The following is a 26,857-nucleotide window of genomic DNA, read 5'->3' as shown; positions in this document are numbered from 1 at the left end:
TTATCCAAAGCGACTTACAGTCATGTGTGCATACATTCTACGTATGGGTGGTCCCGGGGATCGAACCCACTACCCTGGCGTTACAAGCACCATGCTCATGACCAATGCCATGTTAATGATATCCGAGTGAGAGTGACTAACAAAATCAAAATGGGGGGCCCTCTGGGAGGTCAGGGCCCCTGGGCACGTGCCCTGAGTGCCTGGTCAGTATTCGGCCATGATTACTACAAAAGTAGACAGCTGGCAAAACTACCTTCCCAATCAACATTTATTTTCCTGACATGTCTAATTGATCGATTGCCACGCTAACTATGCCACATCTGTGAAAAGACTCAAATCCTTCAGGGAAACACTGTCTCATACACACACCACAATGTTACAGAGAGAGAGAACATCCAAACACAACAGCTCCTCTGATTGGTAATAACAGTAGAACTGGTAAGACCAGGGTTGGTCAGCTGTGGACAGTTTCCAGGCTTTGGAAAGTGACATTAATCAATTTCTCTTTCTCATGTCACAGCTTCAGTGGTGTATCATATAGTATCTTAACTGGTTTTGAATTGCTGATAGCCACACTGATGCTGTGCACTGACTATAGTCTCCAATCAGCTGTGCTCTATATGGACATGCAGAAGTGTGTTGGTGCTCCCCAGGGTTGTAATACAGACAATGTGTGTGAGTGGTGGGGGGGGTTGAGTCCTTCCATGAAGGTGAATGTGTCTACACTAGTAGACAAAGCAAAGCATTGCAGATTGTGCGTGTGTGTACGTGCGAGTGAATACAGCACCCCGTAGTGACTTGGAGGTGGCAGCCAGACAGACAAAGTGTGGCTAGTTTAACTACATGGCCGGTCTAACACAACCACCACCGGGAGCAGATCACACAGATAAGCCTGTCTTCTCCCTCCAACGGCCAGCTGCTTCATACAGAGATACCAGACACAGTGAACAAAGAGTAAACGCTGTACAGTTCCAGGCAGCACAGGAATAATGTGTCCATTGTTCTGTCAAACACACACAACAACCTCCCTCTGCTCTTCAGCGTTGCCCATTCATTAACAGCATCACTATTGTTTTACAGTGTTTCACACCGAAGCTGCTGCGGGGGTGCTAAAAATATCTCCCGCCAAACGTGGCGCCCATGGGATCCAAATCCCTGAGTCCCGCTTCACATAAACACATTTTCCTCCCTCTGTCCGTCACACATCTGTCTCTCCCTCCTCCTCGGTCATATTGTAATGACAGCTAAACTATGCAAATGTAGCTTTCCCGCACAAACACGCTGCCACAGGGATGTGCACACATCTATAGATGCAAATCAGCGTGTCGATCATGTGCACACATTATGCAAACTATGGTGCCTGACCCAGTGCTTAGAAAGTCCTTAGAGAATGGAGATCCCCGGGTGGAAAACAATCTGTCCAGGGATGGAAGGACGGAGGAAGTAGTGAATGCTCCAGTGTTGAAGGGTTGTGTGGCTGCTAAGGGGCATCTGTGCCAATCCAATGCCTCCTTGGGATCCCGAGGTGGCCCAGATCGGACTTGGGATATGGGAAGGCACAAGAGCGTGTCACAGCAGTGGACAGTGGTGGTCTCTGCCTATGTATAGTGCCAACTCATTTACATTGCAAACAGTGTTTCTGGGATAACATCTATGACCAATACAAATTTGTCAGCTAATCTTAACAAGCTCACACAATATGGAAACTGAGTAGGTGTATCTCAAACACACACAATGTTGATTCAACCAGTGTGACCCCAGTGGGAGGTTACTGAGGAGATTCGCCATAGAGGAGGTTGTAAAGAACCTGTCAACTACATCAAAAGGTTATGAAAGAACCTGTAAACTACACGAACGCATTTTGTTCCCCCCGAAAACCCAAACCAACAATAGCCCTGCAGGGTAATCTGGCTAATGAGATCAGAGAATCGAGATAACGACATAAAAAAAAATAAAAAAATTGCTATGACTAAACATGTCACCATGGCCACTGACCAGACTCTGCCTCTCCTCAAGTCACCCATAACCCCAATGACAACAGGATGTCAATCATTCAACACCCAACAAACAACATTAGCGCCACACTCCATACAGCTGTATATTCAAACAGACAGGGGAATACCACCAGAGTAGAATAATCTAGACACAGAATTGTCTCCAGTTTGCCAGTTTCCTTGATCACACACACTGATCTGATGTGTTCGTGCCAACCACTCAAGAAACACTTGAATTTCAAAAATGTTACGCTACGTTAAAGAGTTAAGGAACAAAGACACTGGGAATTAGCCCGGTGGGAAAATCACTCCCGTTATACCACGGTTTCACAGTGAAGTGTGTCACACAGTGTGCAGTAAAACTAAAGTGAAACAGAAGGATTCATTTTGGAGTTTTCCCAGCTAACTGCATATGGCAGCCAGTGTGACAACATGGCATGAAGAAACGGGATGGTAAGACATAACAATGATGACATACGGATGACACAATGATGAAATGACATAAGGATGAATACATGGTGACTAGAAGAAATGCTCAAACTCACCTGAAGTAAGTTAACTCCCTCCCCCTTTTCACCAACTGGGCGGCAGCGTAGCCTAGTGGTTAGAGCGTTGGACTAGTAACCGGAAGGTCGCGAGTTCAAACCCCCGAGCTGACAAGGTTCTGCCCCTGAACAGGTAGTTAACCCACTGTTCCCAGACCTTCATTGAAAATAAGAGTGTGTTCTTAACTGACTTGCCTGGTTAAATAAAGGTAAAATAAAATTAAAAACTAACACAGGAGAGCACTGAAGACGCCAGGTTCACTGAATGGTTTGTAAAGGGTTTTATTAGCAAAATAAGGGAATGAGTGTACAAAGGCTCCCTGTCTGTTGGAGAACACACAGACAGCTGTGGCTTGTTAAAGACCATAACCATGTTTGTTCCCCATTCATTTTTACTTTACAATTGTGATTCTGCAGTGATCGCAGAGACCAAGTCCCCGAAGCCACCTTAAATAAATCTTAAAATATACAGTAAAATATGACTCCGATTGAGCTATTCTGTCATTCCACAGCCTAACGTAAGCTCCCTGACCTAGCTAGGGTTCATATTGGATACACATAGGATATGGTGTACTGTTAAAAACCACATCCCTTTGTCAGTATGGGACAGCCTGTGGGCAGGGCTTGTGTTGGTCACCATCGAGACACACATACACACACACACGCCTTTGGACCACGAGGAATCTCGCCACTAAATTGGTTGGGAATGTGCACAAAAGATTGTTAATATCCCTCAGGAAACATTTCACCGGTTATGTTGGAACGATTTCAGCAGGCAAAAAAAATAGCAATTTGGTCAGTGACTGCAGAGAAAAAGGACATGCAAAAGGCACAAGTACAAACAAACTGAGCTCAAATCAAATCCCTTTCCCCTAACAATTGGGGAGGGAGAAAAGGAATATTTCCACCAAAAGGCAAGCTTCCTTTTCCAGAGAGGGTTTAAAAATGGAACAAACTAAATAAAACAAGCATGCCCCCCCCCCAAAAAAAGTGTGAAAATGATTTTACAACGACACAAACATCCAACACAAATGTTTAAAAGCGAATTCAAAATGTTCCAAGACAAAAACATAAATAAATCAGTTAAAAGTGGCATATAGTACAGCAATGGTCCATAATTGATTCTCCCCACTCAGATTCTTGTGAACTTCTCCCCAAAAACGCACATTATGCTGGCTTTTCACCGCCTAGAGAGAAAGAGCGAGAAATAGAGAAAGAGTGAGAGAGAGAAATAGACACCATTAGATCTTATTGTATGCTTGGCGGTACAAACGGCCGTTCCATTCAAATATCCTTACAATATTGTTTGACCATGCCATGATCATCTCCCAAACATCTTAATGGAGCAGAACATTTAATTAGGCTCCCGAATCAAGAGGGCCTTGATTTCAGCTGATTAGATTTAACAAGCGTTTGATCATGAAACGGTTAAACTGCATCTGAGGCAGCCTGGATGCAGCTCAACTTGTAACAAATCAAATCCGTCAACTGATTTGAAAACGTTTGAAGTTGGATGCCAGTCGTCAGGAGATAGAGATGCACACGACAACAAGAGCTCCCGTGGATAACTTTCACCATCTGGGAAAGCTAGCATACTTGTTTCGCACACTGGCAATGTGAATAATACCGTGCACCCTTCCTGAAACCGGCCTTGGCTATGACTGCAGCACGCTAGTGTAACGGATCTCAGTGTGCTGCTAACTGTTTGGCTTCCTCCACTCCCTGTCCCCATACTGAGCTCGAACCTCTGGGCTTGATCCTCTGCTTCGCAACACATGTGACCTCCAACCTTGACAACGTACCAACAGTTTCAGCTATCAAACTGGTGGTTGCGACATTTGAAGCTCGCTGTGGAGTGAGCTAATCAGCTGAAATCAAGGCCCTCTTGATTCAGGAGCCTAGTTAAATGTTCTGCTCCATTAAGATGTTTGGAAGATGATCATGGCATGGTCAAACAAAATATGTTTGTAAGTCCAGTCAGACATGTGCCCTCAACCATGTAGCGCCAACATCTATCCCCCAGCACTCTACACAGACGAACACAAGTTCACAAGTCTGCAGTGCGTAAGCAGGGCTATGTTGCACATAGAGAAGGGATGAGAATGGAGAGACAGAGGGAAAGATTGATGGAGAAAGGGAACGAAAAAAAAGGTGAGCTCACCAGAAAACTTCCATTGATTAAATCCAGGTCTTAGAAGAGTCCACAGTCCTTCAGGTTGTTCTTGATGATGACGTCAGTGACGGCGTCGAAGACAAACTGCACGTTCTTGGTGTCTGTGGCGCAGGTGAAGTGGGTGTAGATCTCCTTGGTGTCCTTCCTCTTGTTCAGGTCCTCAAACTGACACTGGATGTAGGCCGCAGCTTCCTCGTAAGTGTTGGAGCCTAGCCGCAAGACAAGAAAACCCCCACATTTCTAATGACTTTCCTCATAAGGCGTCGTCCCAGCATCTACTTCAGGCATTCTCACTATGTCATGAATTGATGTCAATAGGAGTGAGAATTCGACTGAAGTGCAAGACGGTACATCAACTAAGCAAAAAAAAAACATCCTCTCACTGTCAACTGCATTTATTATTTAGCAAACTTAACATGTAATATCTGAACAAAGGGGGAGCAGTCTAAATCACAAGTAACAGTCAGTATCTGGTGTGGCCACCAGCTGCATTAAGTACTGCAGTTCATCTCCTCCTCATGGACTGCACCAGATTTTCTGTGAGATGTTACCCCACTATTCCACCAAGGCACCTGCAAGTTCCCAGACATTTCTGGGGGGGAATGGCCCTAGCCCTCACCCTCCGATCCAACAGGTCCCAGACGTGCTCAATGGGAATGAGATCCGGGCTCTTCGCTGGCCATGGCAGAACACTGACATTCCCGTCTTGCAGGAAATCATGCACAGAACGAGCAGTATGGCTGGTGGCAATGTCATGATGGAGGCTCATGTCAGGATGCAGGAAGGGTACCACATGAGGGAGGAGGATGTCTTCCCTGTAACGCAAAGCATTGAGATCGCCTGCAATGACAACAAGCTCAGTCCAATGATGCTGTGACACCCCAGACCATGACAGACCCTCCATCTCGATCCCACTCCAGAGTACAGGCCTAGATGTAACGAGTCTGCCGATAAGAATATGGTGATTGACAGAGTCGAAAGCTTTGGCCAGGTTGATGAAGATGGCTGCACAGTACTGTCTTTTATCGATGGAGGTTATGATATCTTTTAGTACCTTGAGCGTGGCTGAGGTGCACCCGTGACCGGCTCGGAAGCCAGATTGCACTGCAGAGAAGGTACGGTGGGATTCGAGATGGTCAGTGATCTTTTTGTTGACTTGGCTTTCGAAGACCTTAGATGGGCAGGATGGATATAGGTCTGTAACAGTTTGGGTCCAGGGTGTCTCCCCCTTTGAAGAGGGGGATGACTGCGGCAGCTTTCCAATCCTTGGGGATCTCAGACGATATGAAAGAGAGGTTGAACAAGCTGGTAATAGGGGTTGTGACAATGGCGGCGGATAGTTTCAGAAATAGAGGGTCCAGATTGTCAAGCCCAGCTGATTTGTACGGGTCCAGGTTTTGCAGCTCTTTCAGAACATCTGTTATCTGGATTTGGGTAAAGAAAATCTGGGGAGGCTTGGGCGAGTAGCTGCTGGGGGGGGATGGAACTGCTGGAGTAGGTTGGAGTAGCCAGGAGGAAGGCATGGCCAGCCGTTGAGAAATGCTTGTTGAAGTTTTCGATAATCATGGATTTATCGGTGGTGACCGTGTTACCTAGCCTCAGTGCAGTGGGCAGCTGGGAGGAGGTGCTCTTGTTCTCCATGGACTTTACAGTGTCCCAGAACTTTTTGGAGTTAGAGCTACAGGATGCACATTTCCGCTTGAAAAAGCTGGCCTTTGCCAGCTGCGTGTATTGTTTCCTGACTTCCCTGAACAGTTGCATATCGCGGGGACTATTCTATGCTATTGCAGTCCGCCACAGGATGTTTTTGTGCTGGTCGAGGGCAGCCAGGTCTGGAGTGAACCAAGGGCTGTATCTGTTCTTAGTTCTGCATTTTTTGAACAGAGCATGCTTATCTAAGATGGTAGGAAGTTATTTTTAAAGAATGACCAGGCATCCTCAACTGTCGGGATGAGGTCAATATCCTTCCAGGATACCCGGGCCAGGTCGATTAGAAAGGCCTGCTCACAGAAGTGTTTTAGGGAGCGTTTGACAGTGATGAGGGGTGGTCGTTTGACTGCGAACCCGTAGTGGATACAGGCAATGAGGCAGTGATCGCTGAGATCCTGGTTGAAGACAGCGGAGGTGTATTTGTAGGGCCAGTTGGTCAGGATAACGTCTATGAGGGTGCCCTTGTTTACAGATTTAGGGTGTACCTGGTGAGTTCCTTGATGATTTGTGTGAGATTGAGGGCATTTAGCTTAGATTGTAGGACTGCCGGGGTGTTAAGCATATAACTGTAAGCTGTTAGTGTCTTAACCTGTTGCGACTCTAGGGGCAGTATTTTCATTTTTGGGAAAAAAACGTTCCCGTTTTACACGGGATATTTTGTCAGGACAAGATGCTAGAATATGCATATAATTGACATCTTTGGATAGAAAACACTAACGTTTCCAAAACTGTAAAGATATTGTCTGTGAGTATAACAGAACTGATGTTGCAGGCGAAAGCCTGAGAAAAATCTAATCCGGAAGTGCCCCATATTTTTAAAGCGCTGCGTTCCAATGAGTCCCTATTGAGCTGTGAATGTGCCATCAACCGGCTTACGCTTTCTACGTATTCCCAAAGGTGTCTACAGCATTGTGACGTAGTTTTACGCATTTATGTTGAAGAATATGGGCTACATTGCGCAAGTGGTCACATGATGCTCCCGGAGAAAATCTCACGTAAAGTACAGAGGTCGCCATTATTACAATCGCTTCTACTGGAGCTAATTTGGAATATTTTTCTGCGTTGTCGTGACCGCAATTTCCGGTCGATTTCTCAGCCAAACGTGAAAAACAAACTGAGCCATTACGCCTACAAAAATAATCTTTTGGGAAAAAATTAACTTTGGCTATCTACCTGGGAGTCTCGTGAGTGAAAACATCCAAAGTTCAAAGGTAAACGATTTAATTTGATTGCTTTTCGTGACAAGGTTGCCTGCTGCTAGCAGGGCATAATGCTATGCTAGGCTATCGATAAACTTACACATATGCTTTTCTAGCTTTGGCTGTGAAGCATATTTTAAAAATCTGAGATGACAGGGTGATTAACAAAATGCTATACTGTGTTCCAATATATTTCACTTGTGATTTTCATGAATAGGAATATTTTCTAGGAAGACTTATGTCTGTTGCGTTATGCTAATTAGTGTCAGATGACAACGGTCCCGTTCACGGGATGGGGTGTCACTAGAGGATAACTACCGTTCCACAGGTGCATGTTCATTCATTGTTTATGGCTCATTGAACAAGCATGGGAAACAGTGTTTAAACCCTTTACAATGAAGATCTGTGAAGCTCTTAGGGATAGTCTCCTTCTTTTCAATTTTCGCCTATAATGACATACCCAAATGTAACTACCTGCTCAGGCCCTGAAGAAAGGATATGCATATTGTTGGTTCCATTTGAAAGGAAACACTGAAGTTTTTGGAAATGTGAAAGGAATGTAGAGGAATAACAATAGATCTGGTAAAAGATAATACAGAGAAAAAAATAATGTTATTTTTTGTACCATCATCTTTGAAATGCAAGAGAAAATACATTATGGCCTATCTCAGCCCACGTGCAATTTAGACTTTGGCCACTAGATGACATCAGTATGTGCAAGGTTTTAGACTGATCCAATGAACCATTATTTTTCTGCTCAAAATTTTGTATCATGACTGCCCAACTGCCTAATTGGTTTATTAATAACTTTTCATGTTCAAAACTGTGCACTCTCCTCAAACAATAGCATGGTATTCTTTCACTGTAATATCTACTGTAAATTGGACAGTGCAGTTAGATTAACAATAATTTAAGCTGTCTGCCAATATCAGATATGTCTATGTCCTAGGAAATGTTCTTCTTTCTTACAGCATCATGCTAATCGCATTAGCCTACATTAGCTCAACCGTCCCGTGGAAGGGACACCGATCCCGAAGAAGTTTTAAAAAAAAGGTAGAAGTGACCAATGTCTGTTGAACGTCTCCTGTCACAACACTGATGCGGTGCAACATACCATCTGCATATGTTCAGTAACTACACTATATTACCGGCGCTATATATTTATATGAGATCCTCTTTCCAATCATGTAGACATTCAGTTCTATTTGTTCAGTTGTGCAAATGACAAAGAAATCATTGAAAATGTACAGACAACTCCAGTGATAAGTCACACACAATTCAGTTATCCCCAATCATTCTATAAACAGTCTACCATGGCTGGTTGGCTGTGTTACTGTACCTGCGTATTCTGGGTAACAGATAGTTAGAGGGCTCTTCTTGATCTTCTCCTCAAACAGGTCTTTCTTGTTGAGGAAGAGGATGATGGAGGTGTCTGTGAACCACTTGTTGTTGCAGATGGAGTCAAACAGCTTCATGCTCTCATGCATCCGGTTCTGGGGAGAGAAGAAGGCAACATTGGACAATGGCTTTTGTGAGGCTTCGAGCTACAGGACTTCACCTGCACTGATGTGGAATAACGGGACAGGTGAAAGCAAACACCTGCTAGGACATCCACCATATTGCTTTATCCTATGTTTTCCGATCAGTACAGATGAAGGAAAGGAGTTGAGGAGAGAAAGCCTCTAAACTATCGAGATATACTCAGAAACACGTTTGGACTTGTAGAGACAGTTTCACAGACCCAGAATGAAGCTCAGTCCAGCACTAAAATGCATGTTCAATGTAAATATTATATTGAGAATGATTTTTTTGTTCAGGAACTTGGCTGCTTTCATACAGATATACAGTACCAGTCAAACGTTTGGACACACTCCTCATTCCAGAGTTAGCTTTATAGAATAATAGTGAAGACATCAAACTATGAAATAACACATATGGAATCATGTAGTAACCAAAACAGTCTTTAACAAATCAAAATATATTTTATATTTTTCAAAGTAGCCACCCTTTTCCTTGACAGTTTTGCACACTTGGCATTCTCTCAACCAGCTTCATGAGGTAGTCACCTGGAATGAATTTCAATTAACAGGTGTGGCTTGTTAAAAGTTAGTGGAATTTCTTTCCTTCTTAATGCGTTTGAGCCACTCAGTTGTGACAAAATAGGGGTGGTATACAGTAGATAGCCCTATTTGATAAAAGACCAAGTCCATATTATGGCAAGAATAATTCAAATAAGCAAAGAGAAATGATAGTCCATCATTCATTTAAGACATGAAGGTCAGTCAATCTGTAAAAGTTCAAGAACTTTGAAAGTGTCTTCAAGTGTATTCGCAAAAACCAACAAACGCTATGATGAAACTGACACAGGAAAGGAAGAACCAGAGTTACCTCTGCTGCAGAGGATACATTCATTAGAGTTACCAGCCACAGAAATTGCAGCCCAAATAAATGCTTCACAGAGTTCAAGTAAGACACATCTCAACATCAACTGTTCAGAGGAGACTGCGTGATTCAGGCCTTCATGGTCGAATTGCTGCAAGCAAACCACTACTGAAGGACACAAATAAGAAGAATAAACTTGCTTGGGCCAAGAGACACGAGCAATGGACATCAGACCGGTGGAAATCTGTCCTTTGGTCTGATGAGTCCAAATTTGAGATGTTTGGTTCCAACCTCCGTGCCTTTGTGAGACACACGGATGACCTCCACATGTGTGGTTTCCATGGAGGAGGTGATGTGATGGTGTGTGTGGGGGGGTTGGGGGGTGCTTTGCTGGTGACACTGTCAGTGATTTATTTCAAATTCAAGACACACTTAACCAGCATGGCTACCACAGCATTCTGCAGCGATACGCCATCCCATCTGGTTTGCCCTTAGTGGGACTATCATTTGTTTTCCAACAGGACAATAACCCAACACCTCCAGGCTGTGTAATGGCTATTTGACTAAGAAGGAGAGTGATGGAGTGCTGCATCAGATCACCCAATCTGAACCCAAATGAGATGGTTTGGGATGAGTTGGACCGAAGAGTGAAGGAAAAGCAGCCAACAAGTGCTCAGTGTATGTGGGAACTCCAAGACTGTTGGAAATGCATTCCAGGTGAAGCTGGTTGAGAGAATGCCAAGCGTGTACAAAGCTGTTATCAAGGCAAAGGGTGGCTACTTTGAAGAATCTAAAATACATTTTGATTTGTTTAACACTTTTTTGGTTACTACATGATTCCATGTGTTACTTCATAGTTTATGTCTTCACTATTATTCTACAATGTAGAAAATAGTAAAAATAAAGAAATCCTTGAATGAGTAGGTGTTTCTAAACTTTTGACTGGTACTGTACATGTACTCTTATTTAATGTCCATCGTTGGACAGGAACTCACCATCTCCTCATCTTCAGCCAGCACCAGATCATAGTCGCTGAGGGCCACACAGAAGATAATGGCAGTGACACCCTCGAAGCAGTGGATCCACTTCTTCCTCTCGGACCTCTGACCTCCAACATCAAACATCCTGAGGAGGAAGTGGAGGATAATGCACCAGACAATGTAAACAGAGTATGTTTCCATGCATGTCGCACACAAGACAAAACAACTTTATTGGCCATTGGCCACTAGAGAAAACAGAGCTGTGGCCTGGGTTTAAGTGTTTAACCATCTAACAGGCCACCAGGTGGAAATGACAGAGAATATATTCATTTTTTGGAGGCTTTTCTGTGTTGTGGAGAGATGGTACACAGCAGAAATGTTCAACACAGAATCAAATATTTAGAAGGGAGGGTATAATTTTTTATGGGGTATAAATGGATACACTTTGTTAAATGTAATGTTTTTGTATTTTAAATAACATTCTTGTTTATACCCTTACCAATTTGCACTTTGAGCAGTATAACCCATTAACGTAACCCAAGGGAACCAGCCCTAATAATGTCACCAGCTTTGTGTGCCAGTTTCCACCCATTGGCACACAGACGGCTGTGGGGCTCTAATGTACTTAGATATGGTTTGCATTGGAATGGCTCCACATAGTTCTCTCTGCTGAGTTGCACTGAGTGGCTTGGCTGAACAAACTGTTGAGGAAGAGCATTTTTAAAGGGCTTGCTATTCAACTAGTATGTGGAGTGGGAGACAGACATGATAAAGCAAATAAATATGCAGTGCTGTGGAAGCTACTCTGAAAATATAGTTTACCAAGCTATTACTTCACACTGGAAGAAGTTAAGCTACACTAATGCTACCATTAAGGAAAACATAGTTAACTTAACTAAAGTTACTTTGAATGTGTAATTTAGCCAATTTAACACAAAAACTGTTTCAAATGACAATTAGGCAGGCATGATTTCTTTTGTTTGTTGCAAAAGTAGTAGTGTGTAGTTCCAGAAGTTAGCTACACCACTACATGGTAAAGTAGTAGTGTGTAGTTCCAGTAGTTAGCTACAGCACTACATGGTAAAGAAGTAGTGTGTAGTTCCAGTAGTTAGCTACAGCACTACATGGTAAAGAAGTAGTGTGTAGTTCCAGTAGTTAACTGTTTTACTATGTAGTGGTGTAGCTAACTACAGAAAACACAACCTAGATTTGAATTTAGTCGAACTACCCCCAAGCTACTGTAAAATGCAGTTCAATTACTAGTTGAACTACATGTAGTTCACTAATCCCCAACACTGGAAATATGGGTATTGACCAGTGAGCCAACCGTTCCCCTTTCCTCTCTGGCATCAGCCAATGGAACACTACAACAGATATGATTCACTGCTGATGTCGTATGGTCAGCTCTGTCATCCAGTCACAATGAAACCACTGGACTAAGGACATTTCTATGGGTTTGAGAGATTCAATAGGCACAGTAGGGAAGTAGATTGAGTAATCCTACTTAAAGTAGGGAATATGACTACACTTAAAAAGGGATTTGGGGGAAGTGCTCACTTGAAGTGGAGGTCCTTGAAGGTGAAATGTGTCTCCACAATGCCTGTGGTTTTGACTCTAGTCCTCAGGACATCCTGCTGGGTCGGGATATAGGTGGCTTGGGATATCCTGTCCAAATCGTTTAAGTAACTGGAGAAGGGAGGGGGAGAGAGAGAATGTTTAGATGGGAGTCAATGCATCCAATACACATACTTCAATGGAACAATAGGACAATAAGATATTCTAATAATAAACAGATCTTGTTTGGCCATGAACCATGTCTGCTTCTATATCTTGAACTGGGAAAAACAAGTGACATTTTTTCCACTCTTCCACACTATCAGTGCCCCCTTCTGTTGCCTCAGAATGGTCCCTCATCCAATATTTCCACATGGGGCTCAGTTCTGGACTTGTCGCACACACCTGCCCCTTCCTCAACAGTCAAATCTACAGTAGAACCCCCCCTAGCTCAAACAGCCTACCCTGTATTACTCTTCCTAAAGATCACGGCAGCAGTAATTACACACTTCTCAGCAGCACTGGTGTTTTAAAACCAAACAAACAGCAGAGATCGGTGTCCGCTGCCTCGCTGTAGAGGCCCGTCGGCAGGCTACGTGACGCTGGTATGCGTGTGTGGTAGCCCTGGCCAAAAGGATTCTGGGTATTAATTTGGAAATGGCCAGCAGCTGCGGCACCAGAGGCCAGAGAGCCAATCGGTGAAGTCTGTTCCGTTCCAAAACAAGGTAGAGGGGTTTCTCATGGCACACCGCAGGGGCTGCCCCTCTGGTGACTTCACTGACTTATGGAAAGGCTGTGGCACAATGCGGACGAAAAAATAACAACCACTTCAGGAAAAAAACAACTGAACCGAGGGAGTTGAGCTCAAACGCTGCCCACTGACAAAGGGATTTGGACATGTTTTCTAGCTCTTCTGTCTGTGGTGTTTTGCTACCAGGGTTTGGTAAACACAACAGCCCTGGCCAATCTGCTGTTAGACAGCTACATGAGATAAATGCTAAGGTCAAGGACTCAGCAGACACGCAGCAGCCTGCGTGTTACAGTCCTGCTACAGGGGTGACACCCCCACACAAAACAAATATTGACAGTCTCACTCAAGGTTGAAACACCAAGCGGACTGGACTGTAGGCCGTAGAGATATACATGTCTGCCAGAGAGTGGGCGGGCATCTGTAATAAATGGACTGTTCAAGGCCTTTGGTTATTGCAGAGGAATGAGAATGTATTTACTTCCAGCAGAAGAGAATTAAGGAAGAAGAGGAACTTCAGGAGCTCTGTGTGTGAGTGTGTGTGTGTGTATCAGACCAAGGGGAGCAGACTGTCTGAGCAGGACAAGGTGGTGTGTGTGTGTGTGACCCACTATGCTGCAGAGTCGTTGAGCTGGTACTCTCGTGATCGGCTGAAGCAGGCCTGTACCCCTCCGTCTTTCCACAGGCGTTTGATGACCCCGGCCAGCTCCGCCGTCATGAAGCCTTCCTCTGCCGACCCCGCCAGCACAAACAGCTGTCTCGCATCATCCTGGGAGAGAGCAGTCCATCAGCACAACCATCACTATTACCGTCAAATCGTCACCATCAGTTCCACTGCGAAAATCATCCCTACCATCATAACCATCAATAGCATTAATAATACTGCCATGGCATCAATAGTGTTGTGCATGTGATTGGGTGTGTTTATAGTTTTAGTCAGAAGGCTTTGATAAATGCAATCCATCATCATCATGTCTAGCCCACTCACGGCTCTGGCGGAGTCTCCAAAGTCGATCTTGAGTCGTCCCATGGCTCGGATGACGGCGATGATAGACTGGATGGTGTTGCTGTAGACCACAGCCCTGTACTGTTTACACTCCTCCTCCGAGTAGCCTGCCTCGTGGATGATCCTGACACACGGGACAGAGGACAACTACAGTCAGTCACAAGGAGAAACACGACACAGTCAGTCACAAGGAGAAACACGACACAGTCAGTCACAAGGAGAAACACGACACAGTCAGTCACAAGGAGAAACATGGAGCAACACGACACAGTCAGTCACAAGGAGAAGCATGGAGCAACACGACACAGTCAGTCACAAGGAGAAACATGGAGCAACACATCAGTCAGTCACAAGGAGAAGCATGGAGCAACACGACACAGTCAGTCACAAGGAGAAACATGGAGCAACACATCAGTCAGTCACAAGGAGAAGCATGGAGCAACACGACAGTCAGTCACAAGGAGAAGCATGGAGCAACACGACACAGTCAGTCACAAGGAGAAGCATGGAGCAACACGGCAGTCAGTCACAAGGAGAAGCATGGAGCAACACGACACAGTCAGTCACAAGGAGAAACATGGAGCAACACGACACAGTCAGTCACAAGGAGAAACATGGAGCAACACGACACAGTCAGTCACAAGGAGAAACATGGAGCAACACGACACAGTCAGTCACAAGGAGAAACATGGAGCAACACGACACAGTCAGTCACAAGGAGAAACGTGGAGCAACACGACACAGTCAGTCACAAGGAGAAACATGGAGCAACACGACACAGTCAGTCACAAGGAGAAACATGGAGCAACACGGCAGTCAGTCACAAGGAGAAACATGGAGCAACACGACACAGTCAGTCACAAGGAGAAACATGGAGCAACACGGCAGTCAGTCACAAGGAGAAACATGGAGCAACACGACACAGTCAGTCACAAGGAGAAACATGGAGCAACACGACACAGTCAGTCACAAGGAGAAACATGGAGCAACACGACACAGTCAGTCACAAGGAGAAACATGGAGCAACACGACACAGTCAGTCACAAGGAGAAACATGGAGCAACACTTTCTGTTTTTGAGAACACATTCATTTTTATTAACAGCAAAAAATGAGACAGGAAAATAGCAGACCAATAAACCCCAACCCCATGGCAACCTTTCTATCATAAAATGACAGGGGGGGGGGAAAGCGAACATTGATAACAACACTATCCAGGTAACAATGTTTACAGCATCTGAATTGAAATGGGGCACTAGGACAATAACAATGACTCATTTCTGAGAACTGTCCACACAGAAGGGCAAAAACAATGCCTTGTTTTGATGGTGTGGCAGATATGGCATCTGGAAGAAACATACTCACTTCATCTGCTTGACTATTGTGCTCTTCCCCGACTCACCAGCACCTGAGAGAGAGAACACATTTACCAAACCAGTCAAACGCATAGAATTTAACTAATTGCAATTATGCGATAAGAGCGATGTGTTCCGAATCTGCAGGGGAATTTGAAGCCAACACTGATCATACTGTTGATTGCCTGGTATGGGATAACACTGACATACTGAGAAAGAAGAGTCCAATTGTAAAGAGCTACTCATTACAGGCCATTATGCAACTCCTTTTGAAATGGACCATCGTGGAGAACCCCGAGGTGGTCAAACACTGATCATTTCCTTTCCTGTGTTTCTGTATTGACGTCTCTGACCCAAAGCGTCGCTCTGCAGCCGTCCGGTCGATACGGACCCTCCCCACCTCTCCCTTTATCGGCACATTTCAACAGCAGCACTAACACAGCATTATGGACCTACCTACTGCAGCAGGAACCAACGACCCATCTCAGGCAGCATCGCAAGACTCACTGAATGAGCCGCACCGTAGCAAAACACAGTAACATTCAAAGAGTGTGAGTGTGTTGGGATGAGAGTACAGTGAAGGGACAGAGGTGAATACATTATGGTCCTCAGTATTATTGCAAAGGCCAAATCACTGGCAGTACAGTCCTCATCTTCATTAACAGCAGTGAAGCATGCAGCCTGCAGTAGTTTCCAGCAACCACTAACAATGCTGCCATCAACCAGTTAATATCTGGTCATTGGGTCTTTGTACATTAGATGAGTTAGTTGTCTTTCTGGTGGAATATCAGAGCTGACAACGATCACCAGTTGTAACCAGGGTTTGCCTTAATGGGCCTATGAGCACATAGTGTTACTTCAAGATGGTACAAGCCTTCTATATTGAATTACACATTACTGACTGATAGGCTGGACAAGAGGACAAGAGCTGGGGGGGGGGGGGTGGGGGTGGACACTAAAGCTAGCATCCAATGAGTGTGAGGCGGAGAGGTGATTGACATGGCAATACTCCTATGAGAGAGAGGCAGGGAACACAGAATAAGCATTGCTTGGGCCTGGCTGCTGCTAGGGGCTCTGTGCCTCCGTCACACATGTCACACTGCCATGGCAACCGGCTCCGTTACCAAAGACATCTCAGCGCTCGCCACGCGGTCAGCTGAGGAGGATTAGGGGGTGATTGTGTAGTGATGGCTCGTCTCCATAGCCCGGGCATGTATTATTGATAGGGAAATGTCCCCAAACTGCACACAATGTCCCCGAAATGCACACAATGTCCCCATAACACATAAGTAGAGGATGTGTCATGGAGATTGACTAAGCCAGGCCCCTCCTCGACATAACATCCACGGGTGGGTTTTTCCACTCGGGGACAGTCACTGGCCACTGGGAAATATGAGTTGTCCCTGAAATCAAACATGTTGTTTTCACTTGTTTCGTGGGCTTGCTAAGTCCCTTCCCATAGGGGTTGCTCAGCTCAGACACAATAAACAGTCAGAAGAAGGGGAACTGTAGCCATGTGAGTCTAAACTTTACTCATTAGTATTACTTACCAATTCTATAGAAGTTCAGTAGTGGATTAAAAAAAAAGTCCCAATTTTTGTTGTGTAATTACAAACGCCATTGCTATGCAATAAAATGCAACTACCAAAGTAGTATAGAACATTTTAATACAATGTTGTTACTAGTGTGATTAAAGTTCTTCACTGTTTATTCACAACTGTCCAGGCTGTACTAACACCCATCTGAGTTGCCAGGAGGAAGCTAGTTCTGTAACACCCAATCTTCCCATCTCGCAAGACCCAGCTAGTATTACATTACAGCAAGACAATGAGCACACACACACACACACACACACACACACACGTCAGGGCTTCTCGTTGTGGCAAGTGAAACTTGGGGGCCTGGAACTTTCCCTAACGCAGTAGAGAACCTGAAACCAACATGTAGAAGTGAATTCCTGTGGACAAGCCTTTCTCCAGAGCCTTAGAGCATGCTGATAGAGTGGGTGTGTTTTAACAGTGTGCCAGGCAGGTACCTCCTACTGTTCAGCCTAATTGGAATGGCTTTCACCAGAGGACAAATTGTTTAAATTAAATGTCGCTGTGGCCCTGGCCCTAGAGAGGAGGACTAACACATCTCATTGCTCCGGAGCCAAACAGTCACATGTGCCACTAAGAACCCCAGAGGAGACAGCAGACACACGTGCACTGTAACACAGACACACAGCATTGGCAGCAGGTAAAGTCATCTCCCTCCTTCTGCTAAGGGCCTCGGCGCCAAGGCAGCGACACAACACAGCATTCCACTCCCTACCACACTGACTGGCTGCCTCAATCTAGAATAAACATACCCTCTTTACAGGCCGTTGTGTGTTCACTGAACCCTCCCTCTAGATATACGTTTTACTGTCTGACCGACACACTTGATTTCTCAATATGGGACACAAAACCCTGCATAGTGTCAACAAAATGTACGCTAGCAAGTCATAGGAATAATTATTGAATGATATTGCCAAGGTACTTTTCCCTTATGACATTTCTTTAAGTAAGGCAAACAAACGCTCCAGTCTGGACTGACTGACCTTGCTCTGTCCTTCAACTCTAAAGTTACTGGGGTAGGGCCACACCCCTATTACATCACTAAAGTCTAATGGCCCTGATTTGAGCCACATGGGCCATTAAAGAAAGCAAAGGCAGAAAAGTGGACCTCATGGGCTGGGATAGACAGAGTCATGTTACCCACCCACAATTTGATACACCCATGAAAGAGCCAGACCAAAACCACAGCGAGGCAGCTGCTTTCTGGCGGTTGGGGAAAGAATGTATTTTAAGAAAAATTGTTGAGGCCTGCAAACTAAATGGACGTTTACAGAACAGTACTTCTAAAGCCTACCAACCATCCAACCAATCTCTCCTGGAACTTCCTCCAAGGTGGTTTTCCACAGACAGTAAAGAGGACATGCATGTCGACAATGAAGGAAAGTTTTAAAGTGCTGTGGTAGGATTGGCTACAATCAAGTCTTCATTCCAAATGACAGCTCTGTTGTATTTTAATCTTAAATGATGATTAAGTTGGAGCTTTTATATAACACCATTGTGGGGAGAATCGCGTTTGGAGTTCCTCCCAATCTCTCAGAGCTCCGTCTCTCTGCCTGTCCCGGAGTTAAGGGCTTTCAGATCTAATGATCAGAGGGGTTCTGTCTGAGTCACCAGAAGAACCAGGGCACGTCCTGCCTGGGATTCAGTTAGGCTGGACAGGGCATACAGTCCTCTGGGAGAGGGGGACAGGGGGACAGAGTGACAGAGGCAGTGAGGGACAGGACTGAACGGGCTTACAGCTGGGCCTGGCTCGCTCTCCGTGAACCACATTAGTGGTGCCACATTAGCTGGCACCATCCCTCATTACCATTGGGAGCTGTTGAGCCTGTGAGTGACTCACAAGGGAACCCAGGAAGTTACAGGAGCATTAACCCATCAGGAAGTCATGTAGCTAAATCAGCTGGATTCATCTGCCCACATCCAGACCAATAGATAACAGATTTAAGAAACAAACTACATGCAGGCCGATACTTTACTGGAAGAGACCAGTAGTAGATCTAACGGGACGGTACTGGAGAAGTGGAAGCTATTGAATTCCTCATAATTCATTAGCACTTCAGTTTACAGTAGACCTACATAAATCACCAGATGTGATAAATGACAAGGTAAAATAGCAGATAGTGATAACCTAGGAATTGCTTGTTTGTTTGAGAGTTATTACCACAAATTTGATAACATGTCATTAACAACCATGTGTTGAACTATTTGAAGTACAAGAAAGACAATTTCCTATCAAACATCTGGGAAATACAAGTGGAAACATTAGTACTGTAAAATAAAGTACTACCCATAAAGCTTTACATAAAATGTTACATAGACCACCTACAGAAACCACCTACAGAAACCACCTACAGAGACCACCTACAGAAACCACCTACAGAAACCACCTACAGAAACCACCTACAGAAACCACCTACAGAAACCTCGACACCAATGTGGTTGGGTTTAGTCGGCCTAATATAGACAAGACAAGATGTTGCTTGTACAGACTTGACAGCATACACCCAAACATTCATAGCACTCCTCAAATGATTGTTCCTCTGACAGCAGGATGCCGGTACACTCCGCTGACAGACTGCTCATTATGCTGTGTGTGTGTGTGTTAATTTTTATAGGATACACATGTTATACACCGGCCAATGAAATGCTTACATGCAGGTTCCTTTCTGGAGAATGCAACAATTGTTTTGTGTTTGTGCGTGCGTCCTACCGTATGCCACCCCCCCCATGAAGTCCACAGCACAGACATGGACAGGGTCAAGCCCATCAATGCCACACAATGTAAAACACGGACGCTTGACGGTTGGTGTCCTTAGAAGTTATTTAGTCGTTAATATTCACCACCGTTTCTGGAGGTGCTGCCTGTGCCGATGTACGCACCATCAGCATCACTGATATGGCTGTGACCTCTTGACCAGGATGTAATTAAACAAAATATGTTTAGTGGGGCGGCTAGGAGGCAGATGAAGAATTGAGACAGAAGTATAGTAACAGAAAAGACTAATATGTAAACAAACAGAAACCAAAACATCTTCCTCCTCTCCATGTGTAAACCTTCTCAATTCATAATGAGTGTTAGGGTTTAGACCTGATCTAGAACATTCCTTCCTGTTGCTCCTCTATTAGCATATCTCACGGTCATCTGACAAGGCTGGGTGTGTTACCTGGTTACCAACCTGAATGGCTGACACATGAAGCAGGTCGGGGTGCCAACACGCAAACAAGTTTCAAATGTCACGCGCACAAGTACAGTGAAATGCCTTTCTTGCAAGCTCTAACATGCTGACCTTGCGTTGCAAAATAAATTGACAAATAGATGTTAGTCAATCATTTCATCCAAACTGCTCACGCGCGTCAACGAACATCTGCATGGCCAGGTGAAAAATAGAACTTGGTTCGATTTGACGTGCTGCAAGTCCCACCTCTCCCATCTCCTCATTGGTTTTTAGGAGCATATAGATGAACTGCGGTCCACACTCCAGTCATTGGTGGTAATGCACCTTAAAGTTGGTTGCCAACCGACAAAGTCCGACGATCACCACCACATTACTATTAGGAATAAGGTGACAAGTCATCAGGATATATGATTTTTTAAACTTAAATTGTAGCAGCGGCATAAATGATGATTGTTTGCGAGTGTGTGTGCGTAGTCCATGTAAATGTGTGTGCATATTATGGGTGTTGGAGTGTTAGTGCAGAGTCCTACGAGTGCGCATAGACAGGGGTCAATTCATTTAGTCTGCGTATCCATTCTGTTAGCTATTTAGCAGTCATATGGCTTGGGGATAGAAGTTATTCAGGCGCCTGTTGGTGTCAGACTTGATGCACCGGTACCGCTTGCAGTACGGAAGCAGAGAGAACAGTCTATGGCTTGGGTGGTTGGAGTCTAATTATTTCCAGACCTTCCATTCACCACGCCTGCCCCTGTGATGTACTGGGCTGCCTGCAACACCCTCTGTAGCACCATGTGATCGAGGGCGGTGCTATTGCCACACCAAGCAGTGACGCAGCTAGTCAATATGCTCTCAATGGTGCAGCTGTAGAACTTTTAAGGATTTGAGGGCCCATGCCAAACCTTTTCAACTTCCTGACATTGAGGGAGAGGTTGTTGTCCTTGCACCAGACTGCCAGGTTACTGACTTCCTACCTGTAGGCGGTTTCCTCATCACCGGTGATCAGGCCTACCACAGTCATGTCATTGGAAAACTTGGTGGTGTTGGAGTCGTACGTGGCCACGCAGTCGTGGGTGAACAGGGAGTACAGGAGGGGACTAAACAGACACCCCTGTAGGGCCCATGTGTTGAGGGTGAGCGTGGCAGCCTGGGGTCAGTCCGTCCGGAAGTTCAGGATCCAGTTACAGAGGGAGGTGTCTGGAATGATGGAGTTGATGTGTGCCATAACCATCCTTTCAAAGCACTTCATGATTACAGAATAATGGAAGTCATCTTAAAAATATGGGGATTACAAAATGGGACAATGAGAAGTTGAAAATTACAGTGACTATGCCTGCCATCTGATCTACGCATTCCCTGAGAATGCGCCCTGGAATACTGTCCGGACCCGTGGCCTTGCGTCGGCCTCTGAGAGCGAGATCAACAACCGAAGCAACAACATGTAACATAGCACCTATTTGTATAGGAATGCATGATATTGAGGGAGACCATTTCTATTTCTTATTAATACATTGAACAAAAATAGAAATGCAACAATTTCTAAGATTTTACTGAGCTACAGTTCATATGAGGAAATCAGTCCATTGAAATAAATTCATTAAGCCCTAATCTATGGATTTCACATGACTGGGAATACAGATATGCATCGGTTGGTCACAGATACATTCAAAGAAGTAGGGGCGTGGATCAGAAATCCAGTCAGTATCTGGTGTGACCACTATTTGCCTCATGCAGAGCAACACAACTCCTTCGCAGTGTTGATCAAGCTGTTGATTGTGGCCTGTGGAATGTTGTCCCACTCCTCTTCAATGGCTGTGCGAAGTTGCTGGACATTGTCGGGAAATGGAACACGTGGTCCTCCGTACACGTCAATCCAGTGCATCCCAAACATGCTCAATGGGTGATATGTCTGGTGAGTATGCAGTCCATGGTAAAACTGGGACATTTTCAGCTTCCAGGAATTGTGTACTGATCCTTGCGACATGGGTCCGTGTATTATCATGCTGAAACATGAGGTGATGGTGGCAGATGAATGACACGACAACAGACCTCAGGATCTTGTCACAGGTTCTCTGTGCATTCAAATTGTCCTTGATAAAAGGTAATTGTGTTCGTTGACCATAAGCTTCGGCCTGCCCATATCATAACTCCACCATGGGGCTCTCTGTTCACAACATTGCCATCAGCAAACCGCTCAACCACACAACGCTATACACACTGTCTGCCATCTGCTCGGAACAGTTGAAACTGGGATTCATCCACGAAGAGCACAATTCTCTAGCATGCCAGTGGCCATGAAAGGTGAGCATCTGCCCACTGAAGTCGGTTATGACACGAAACTGCAGTCAGGTCAAGTGGTGAGGATGACGAGCATGCAGAGGAGCTTCCCTGAGGCGCTTTCTGAGAGATTGTGCAGAAATTATTTTTTGTACAAACCCACAGTTTCATCAGCTGTCCGGGTGCCTGGTCTCAGACTACCCCCAGGTGAAGAAGCCAGATGTTGAGGGCATGGCCTGCCATGGTTACACATGGCCTGCGGTTGTGAGGCCAGTTGGATGTACTGCCAAATGATCTAAAACGATGTTGGAGGCAGCTTATGGTAGAGAAATTCTCCGGCAACAGCTCTGGTGTACACTATACTTGCAGTCAAGCATGCCAATTACACACATCCGCAAAAGTTGAGACATCTGTGACATTGTGTTGTGACAAATGTACATTTTAGAGTGTCCTTATATAGTCCCCAGCACAAGGTGTACCTGTGTAGTGATCATGCTGTTTAATACACCTTATTGATATGCCACATCAGATGGATGGATTATCTTGGCAAATGAGAAATGCTCACTAACAGGGATGTAAACAATTTGTGCATATGGAAAGGAGAAAATATTTGTGTGTGTATGGAAAATGTCACTTTACGTGTTGTGTTTATATTGTTCTTCAGTAAATGATTTTGGGAGACACCGTTTTCAAAAGAGTTCAAAATATTGGACGTCACAGGTCTGGGATCAACTTTACACAAACTTCATAATTTCACTCAGAGGAATATTTGGAGACCTAAATCGCAGCCATAGTACTTGACCCGACTTGCTTCGAATCAGTTTCATCATTCACAGCAATACAGATGAATGTGGCCTAGGCTCTCAACAACAAGGAAGAGGCTTATACCATATAACCATAGACCACAAACCTAGAAGTTCCTTATTGTTATTAGGAACTGATTACCAACGTAATTAGAAAAGTACAAATAAAAGTTGTCATACTCGTGGTATAACACAGGTGTCAGCAAATCAGCATTCGAACCACACAGTTTATAAATATCAGCATGTACAACTAGAAGAAAATAGCAGGAAATCAAAACTAAAAACACAGGGACAATGTTCTCACCAAAAAATTGCATAGCCATCCACTGACAGGTCTACAGTTTTACAGGTATTTCAGGACAGCCATTCTTGCTCATGGCATCAGTGAAGAATACCCATATTAATAGAGACGACACATCCAGTCCTTCGCTTCCCCAATGGAGTGGATGGTCGAGCACTATTTCAAAAACAATCACTAGTTTCTGTCAAGAGAAATGGGCTTCTTTGTTTGTCAATGGAATGTCCACGGTTTTAATTGATTTTAGGTAAAACACATTGTGCAGTAGGCTAAACTCAGAGATAAGTACAGCCACTATCGCAACAACCAATGAGAGTAGCGGTAAGAAAGAGCATGAAGTTTAATTTTGACCTATGTTTATCTAAGAAATGGCGGAATCATAAACAACATACATCCATGCCTGAAGTAGCTAAAAAGGCGACGAGGTCTCAAACAAAACATGTTTTGAACATTTTAGTAGTATAGTTATTGCAATTCGTTATTCCAACAGTTTCTGGGCCAATTACCAAGTTGGAAACATCATATGCACTCAGCTCGACATAGCATTCAAACACAATGCTGCAGAGAGGCGACAAAAAAGGTGTCAAATGCTGGAGGATTAAGCCAATGAATATGGCCCTTAGAAACCATTTGTTGCTGAACAAGCGTAACAAAGAGGGGTACTTTGTTGCAACTGCCTGGGTGATAACATACCGAAGGCTGGAACTGATGAGCCAGCGTGGACAACGACCTTTGTTCTGCTTATAGGCTAAATCGAAAAAAAACCTTAAACTTTTGTTTTATTAGGTCGTCCAATTTCGCCCAATGTGCTTTGATTTCAAGGTCTATGCAAAAGTTGACAATGTTTTAAATTTGATTACGACAGCTTGTGTGCTATGCGGAATTGTATGAAATCGTACCTAGAATTCTCAATTCAAATTGTTGCCATTATATCAGATCAATTGTTTATCACTGTAAATAGTGCGTTTGACATTTAGTTACAAAGTCGCAATCGCAGCTAATATCACGGGTTGTTAAGTTCACGGATAACGATTGCTTCGTCCCACAATGTATCACGTTGCGGGACGAAGCAAGGACAAGCACTTCCCTTACCGAGAAGCAGTAGCTTGACCTCTCTTGCGGCTTTCTCCCCGTCGTCCCGCAGATTCCTGTCGATCATTTTACTGCGCTCCACCGCCGCCTTGTCGTCCGTGCTCAGGGTACACCCCATCCTCAAGCAAATCCTCCGGACCCAAGTGATGCAAAAATATCAAATATATACAGTACCAACATGCAAGGGTTAAAAAGCGAGCCGCTGCTCCCCGAGACCCACACACGCCCTTGTGTGAAAGCTATCCGGTCGCTTGGATTTATACTTTTTTTTAAGATAAAAAAAAGGACCAGGAGTGTGCTTCTTTAGTCCACTATATTCCTACGCTTTCAGTCAGTGTAAGCTATTTCTCTCGTCGTGGCATAAATAGCTGTAAATGACAACAGTTCCACGGCGAATTGCTCTCTCTGTCTCAGCACGTCCGTCTTTCACTGCCACAGTGAGCTCTGCTCATTCAACTACAATTACCACCAGCTGGCTACACGAATACTTCCTGTTTCAGTTTTTTTTCTGTCAAAATACCAGACTGACCTTTGAGTCAATATATTGTGGTCTTTGGAAATGCCTAATACTGTCAGTGACATTTGATATCACGCGAGAAAACAACGTACTGCACTTTACTGTTTCTTGTCTGTGTATAAAATATTATAGGGAACACTGGGGCCATCCCACTTCTGACACCGATATAGCTAAACCAAGGCAAACATGATATTCACCCCCAAGAGAAACCTCAAGAGATATATTATACGGTTCATGCAGACTATTAGGCTACTAGGGCTGTTATAATATATTTTCATTATCAAACCATGAGGGTTGTTAAAGGATACGTGATTTCTTAGTCCATAGCCTTATTCTTTGATTCTAGTAGTTTACGCCTAAAGTTAATATACAGTACACATATAATTAATTTAATAAATTCTGGAATTAAAACATTTAATTTCAAAATAAAACAATATCAAAAGGCTATGCAACACCTGAGTTGTAGTTGCATTTCTGCCACCTGGTGGTTTTATAGAGAACTCCATGGAAAGACCTCATCTCCACCTTCTGATAGAGATACCGTATGAATAGTCTGCATCAAGTGAGACTGCTGAGGGGAGGATGACTCATAACAATGGCCGGAATGGAGTGAATGTAATTGTACCAAACATGTGTTTGATACCATTCCATTGATTTATTTCCAGCCAGGCATGCAGGGAACATTTCCAGCATGCCTTTTACATATCATTTTACTTTCAAATGGGGATGTTTAGGAGTACATGCAAAATAATGGTGGTGACCCCTGCTATTCTAATGGTTTCCTATAAACAGATTTCCCTTTGTGACCACGGATACAGGCCAGGTGCTGAGGAAAGTCTAAGAGGTAGATACAGAATTATAACGTGGTATGAGACAGCGCCATACAGCGTTACAGCTTGGCTAATGGAAAGCCCATTTTTCAACTAATCTGTTCTGGGTGATACTTTCTTCGTTCTCGGATGTCCGTGCCCAGTTGGAGGTGGTTCTCCACCTGTGGTCTGTCTGTCTGTCTTACAGAATAGCCAGGAAGATGTGGTGATGGAGATGGTGAGCCTGGTTAGAGAGACCATCGATCTAGTGGCTGCTTTCAGGAAGGTGCTGATTGTCAGAGATCTCCCCAAAACCAGCTCTGGGAAGATCCCCGTGCCAACGTGGTCAAAAAGAAGCCATTCACCTAATCTAAATTGAGGATGAATTCAACAAGCCCATTGAATCATATTACAAAATGTGAGACATTCTGGCCCACTTTGAGGGATAGTTGCATAGAAATGAATAATGGTTGTTGTTTCTGGGCAACAAAGGTGGAATTATTCAGTAAGATTCCTGTACAGCTGCCATTTCAGTTTTCTGGTGAGCCAGTTGTTGGATAATTTGAATTCATACCAACAAATTGGATAAACGTTTGAGGATCATATCAAATATCAAATGTAATTCAATTTAAACTGATTTAATATA

At 44.3% G+C, this 26,857-nt stretch overlaps 1 protein-coding gene across 1 annotated transcript; it reads right to left on the bottom strand.

The window, feature by feature from the left end:
* Positions 1 to 2,805: 2,805 nt before the first annotated feature.
* On the bottom strand, positions 2,806 to 25,363 carry LOC124014006 (guanine nucleotide-binding protein G(i) subunit alpha-1). Its single transcript, XM_046328635.1, has 9 exons — positions 24,886 to 25,363; positions 15,655 to 15,697; positions 14,274 to 14,415; positions 13,897 to 14,054; positions 12,541 to 12,669; positions 10,999 to 11,128; positions 8,961 to 9,114; positions 4,701 to 4,921; positions 2,806 to 3,726 (listed from the first exon to the last, which is right to left on the bottom strand). Exons 1-8 carry the CDS (start codon positions 25,001 to 25,003, stop codon positions 4,731 to 4,733), a joined length of 1,065 nt encoding a protein of 354 aa, XP_046184591.1. The 5' UTR covers positions 25,004 to 25,363; the 3' UTR covers positions 2,806 to 3,726; positions 4,701 to 4,730.
* Between the last annotated feature and the right edge of the window lie 1,494 nt (positions 25,364 to 26,857).

The sequence above is a fragment of the Oncorhynchus gorbuscha genome, linkage group LG25 (assembly GCF_021184085.1).
Source record: "Oncorhynchus gorbuscha isolate QuinsamMale2020 ecotype Even-year linkage group LG25, OgorEven_v1.0, whole genome shotgun sequence".
NCBI lineage: Eukaryota > Metazoa > Chordata > Actinopteri > Salmoniformes > Salmonidae > Oncorhynchus > Oncorhynchus gorbuscha.
The sequence above is the reverse complement of the archived record's forward strand: the minus strand, read 5'-3'. Positions and strand labels throughout refer to the sequence as shown.

Bases quoted from the DNA above. Each gene is read 5' to 3' on its own strand.
- LOC124014006 (XM_046328635.1), bottom strand. From the start codon at position 25,003: ATGGGGTGTACCCTGAGCACGGACGACAAGGCGGCGGTGGAGCGCAGT. The intron at 12,670-13,896 runs GTGGGTCACACA...TCCCTTCTCCAG, and splicing joins CTCAACGACTCTGCAGCATA to TTACTTAAACGATTTGGACA. The intron at 11,129-12,540 runs GTGAGCACTTCC...CTTCCTCCTCAG, and splicing joins TTCAAGGACCTCCACTTCAA to GATGTTTGATGTTGGAGGTC.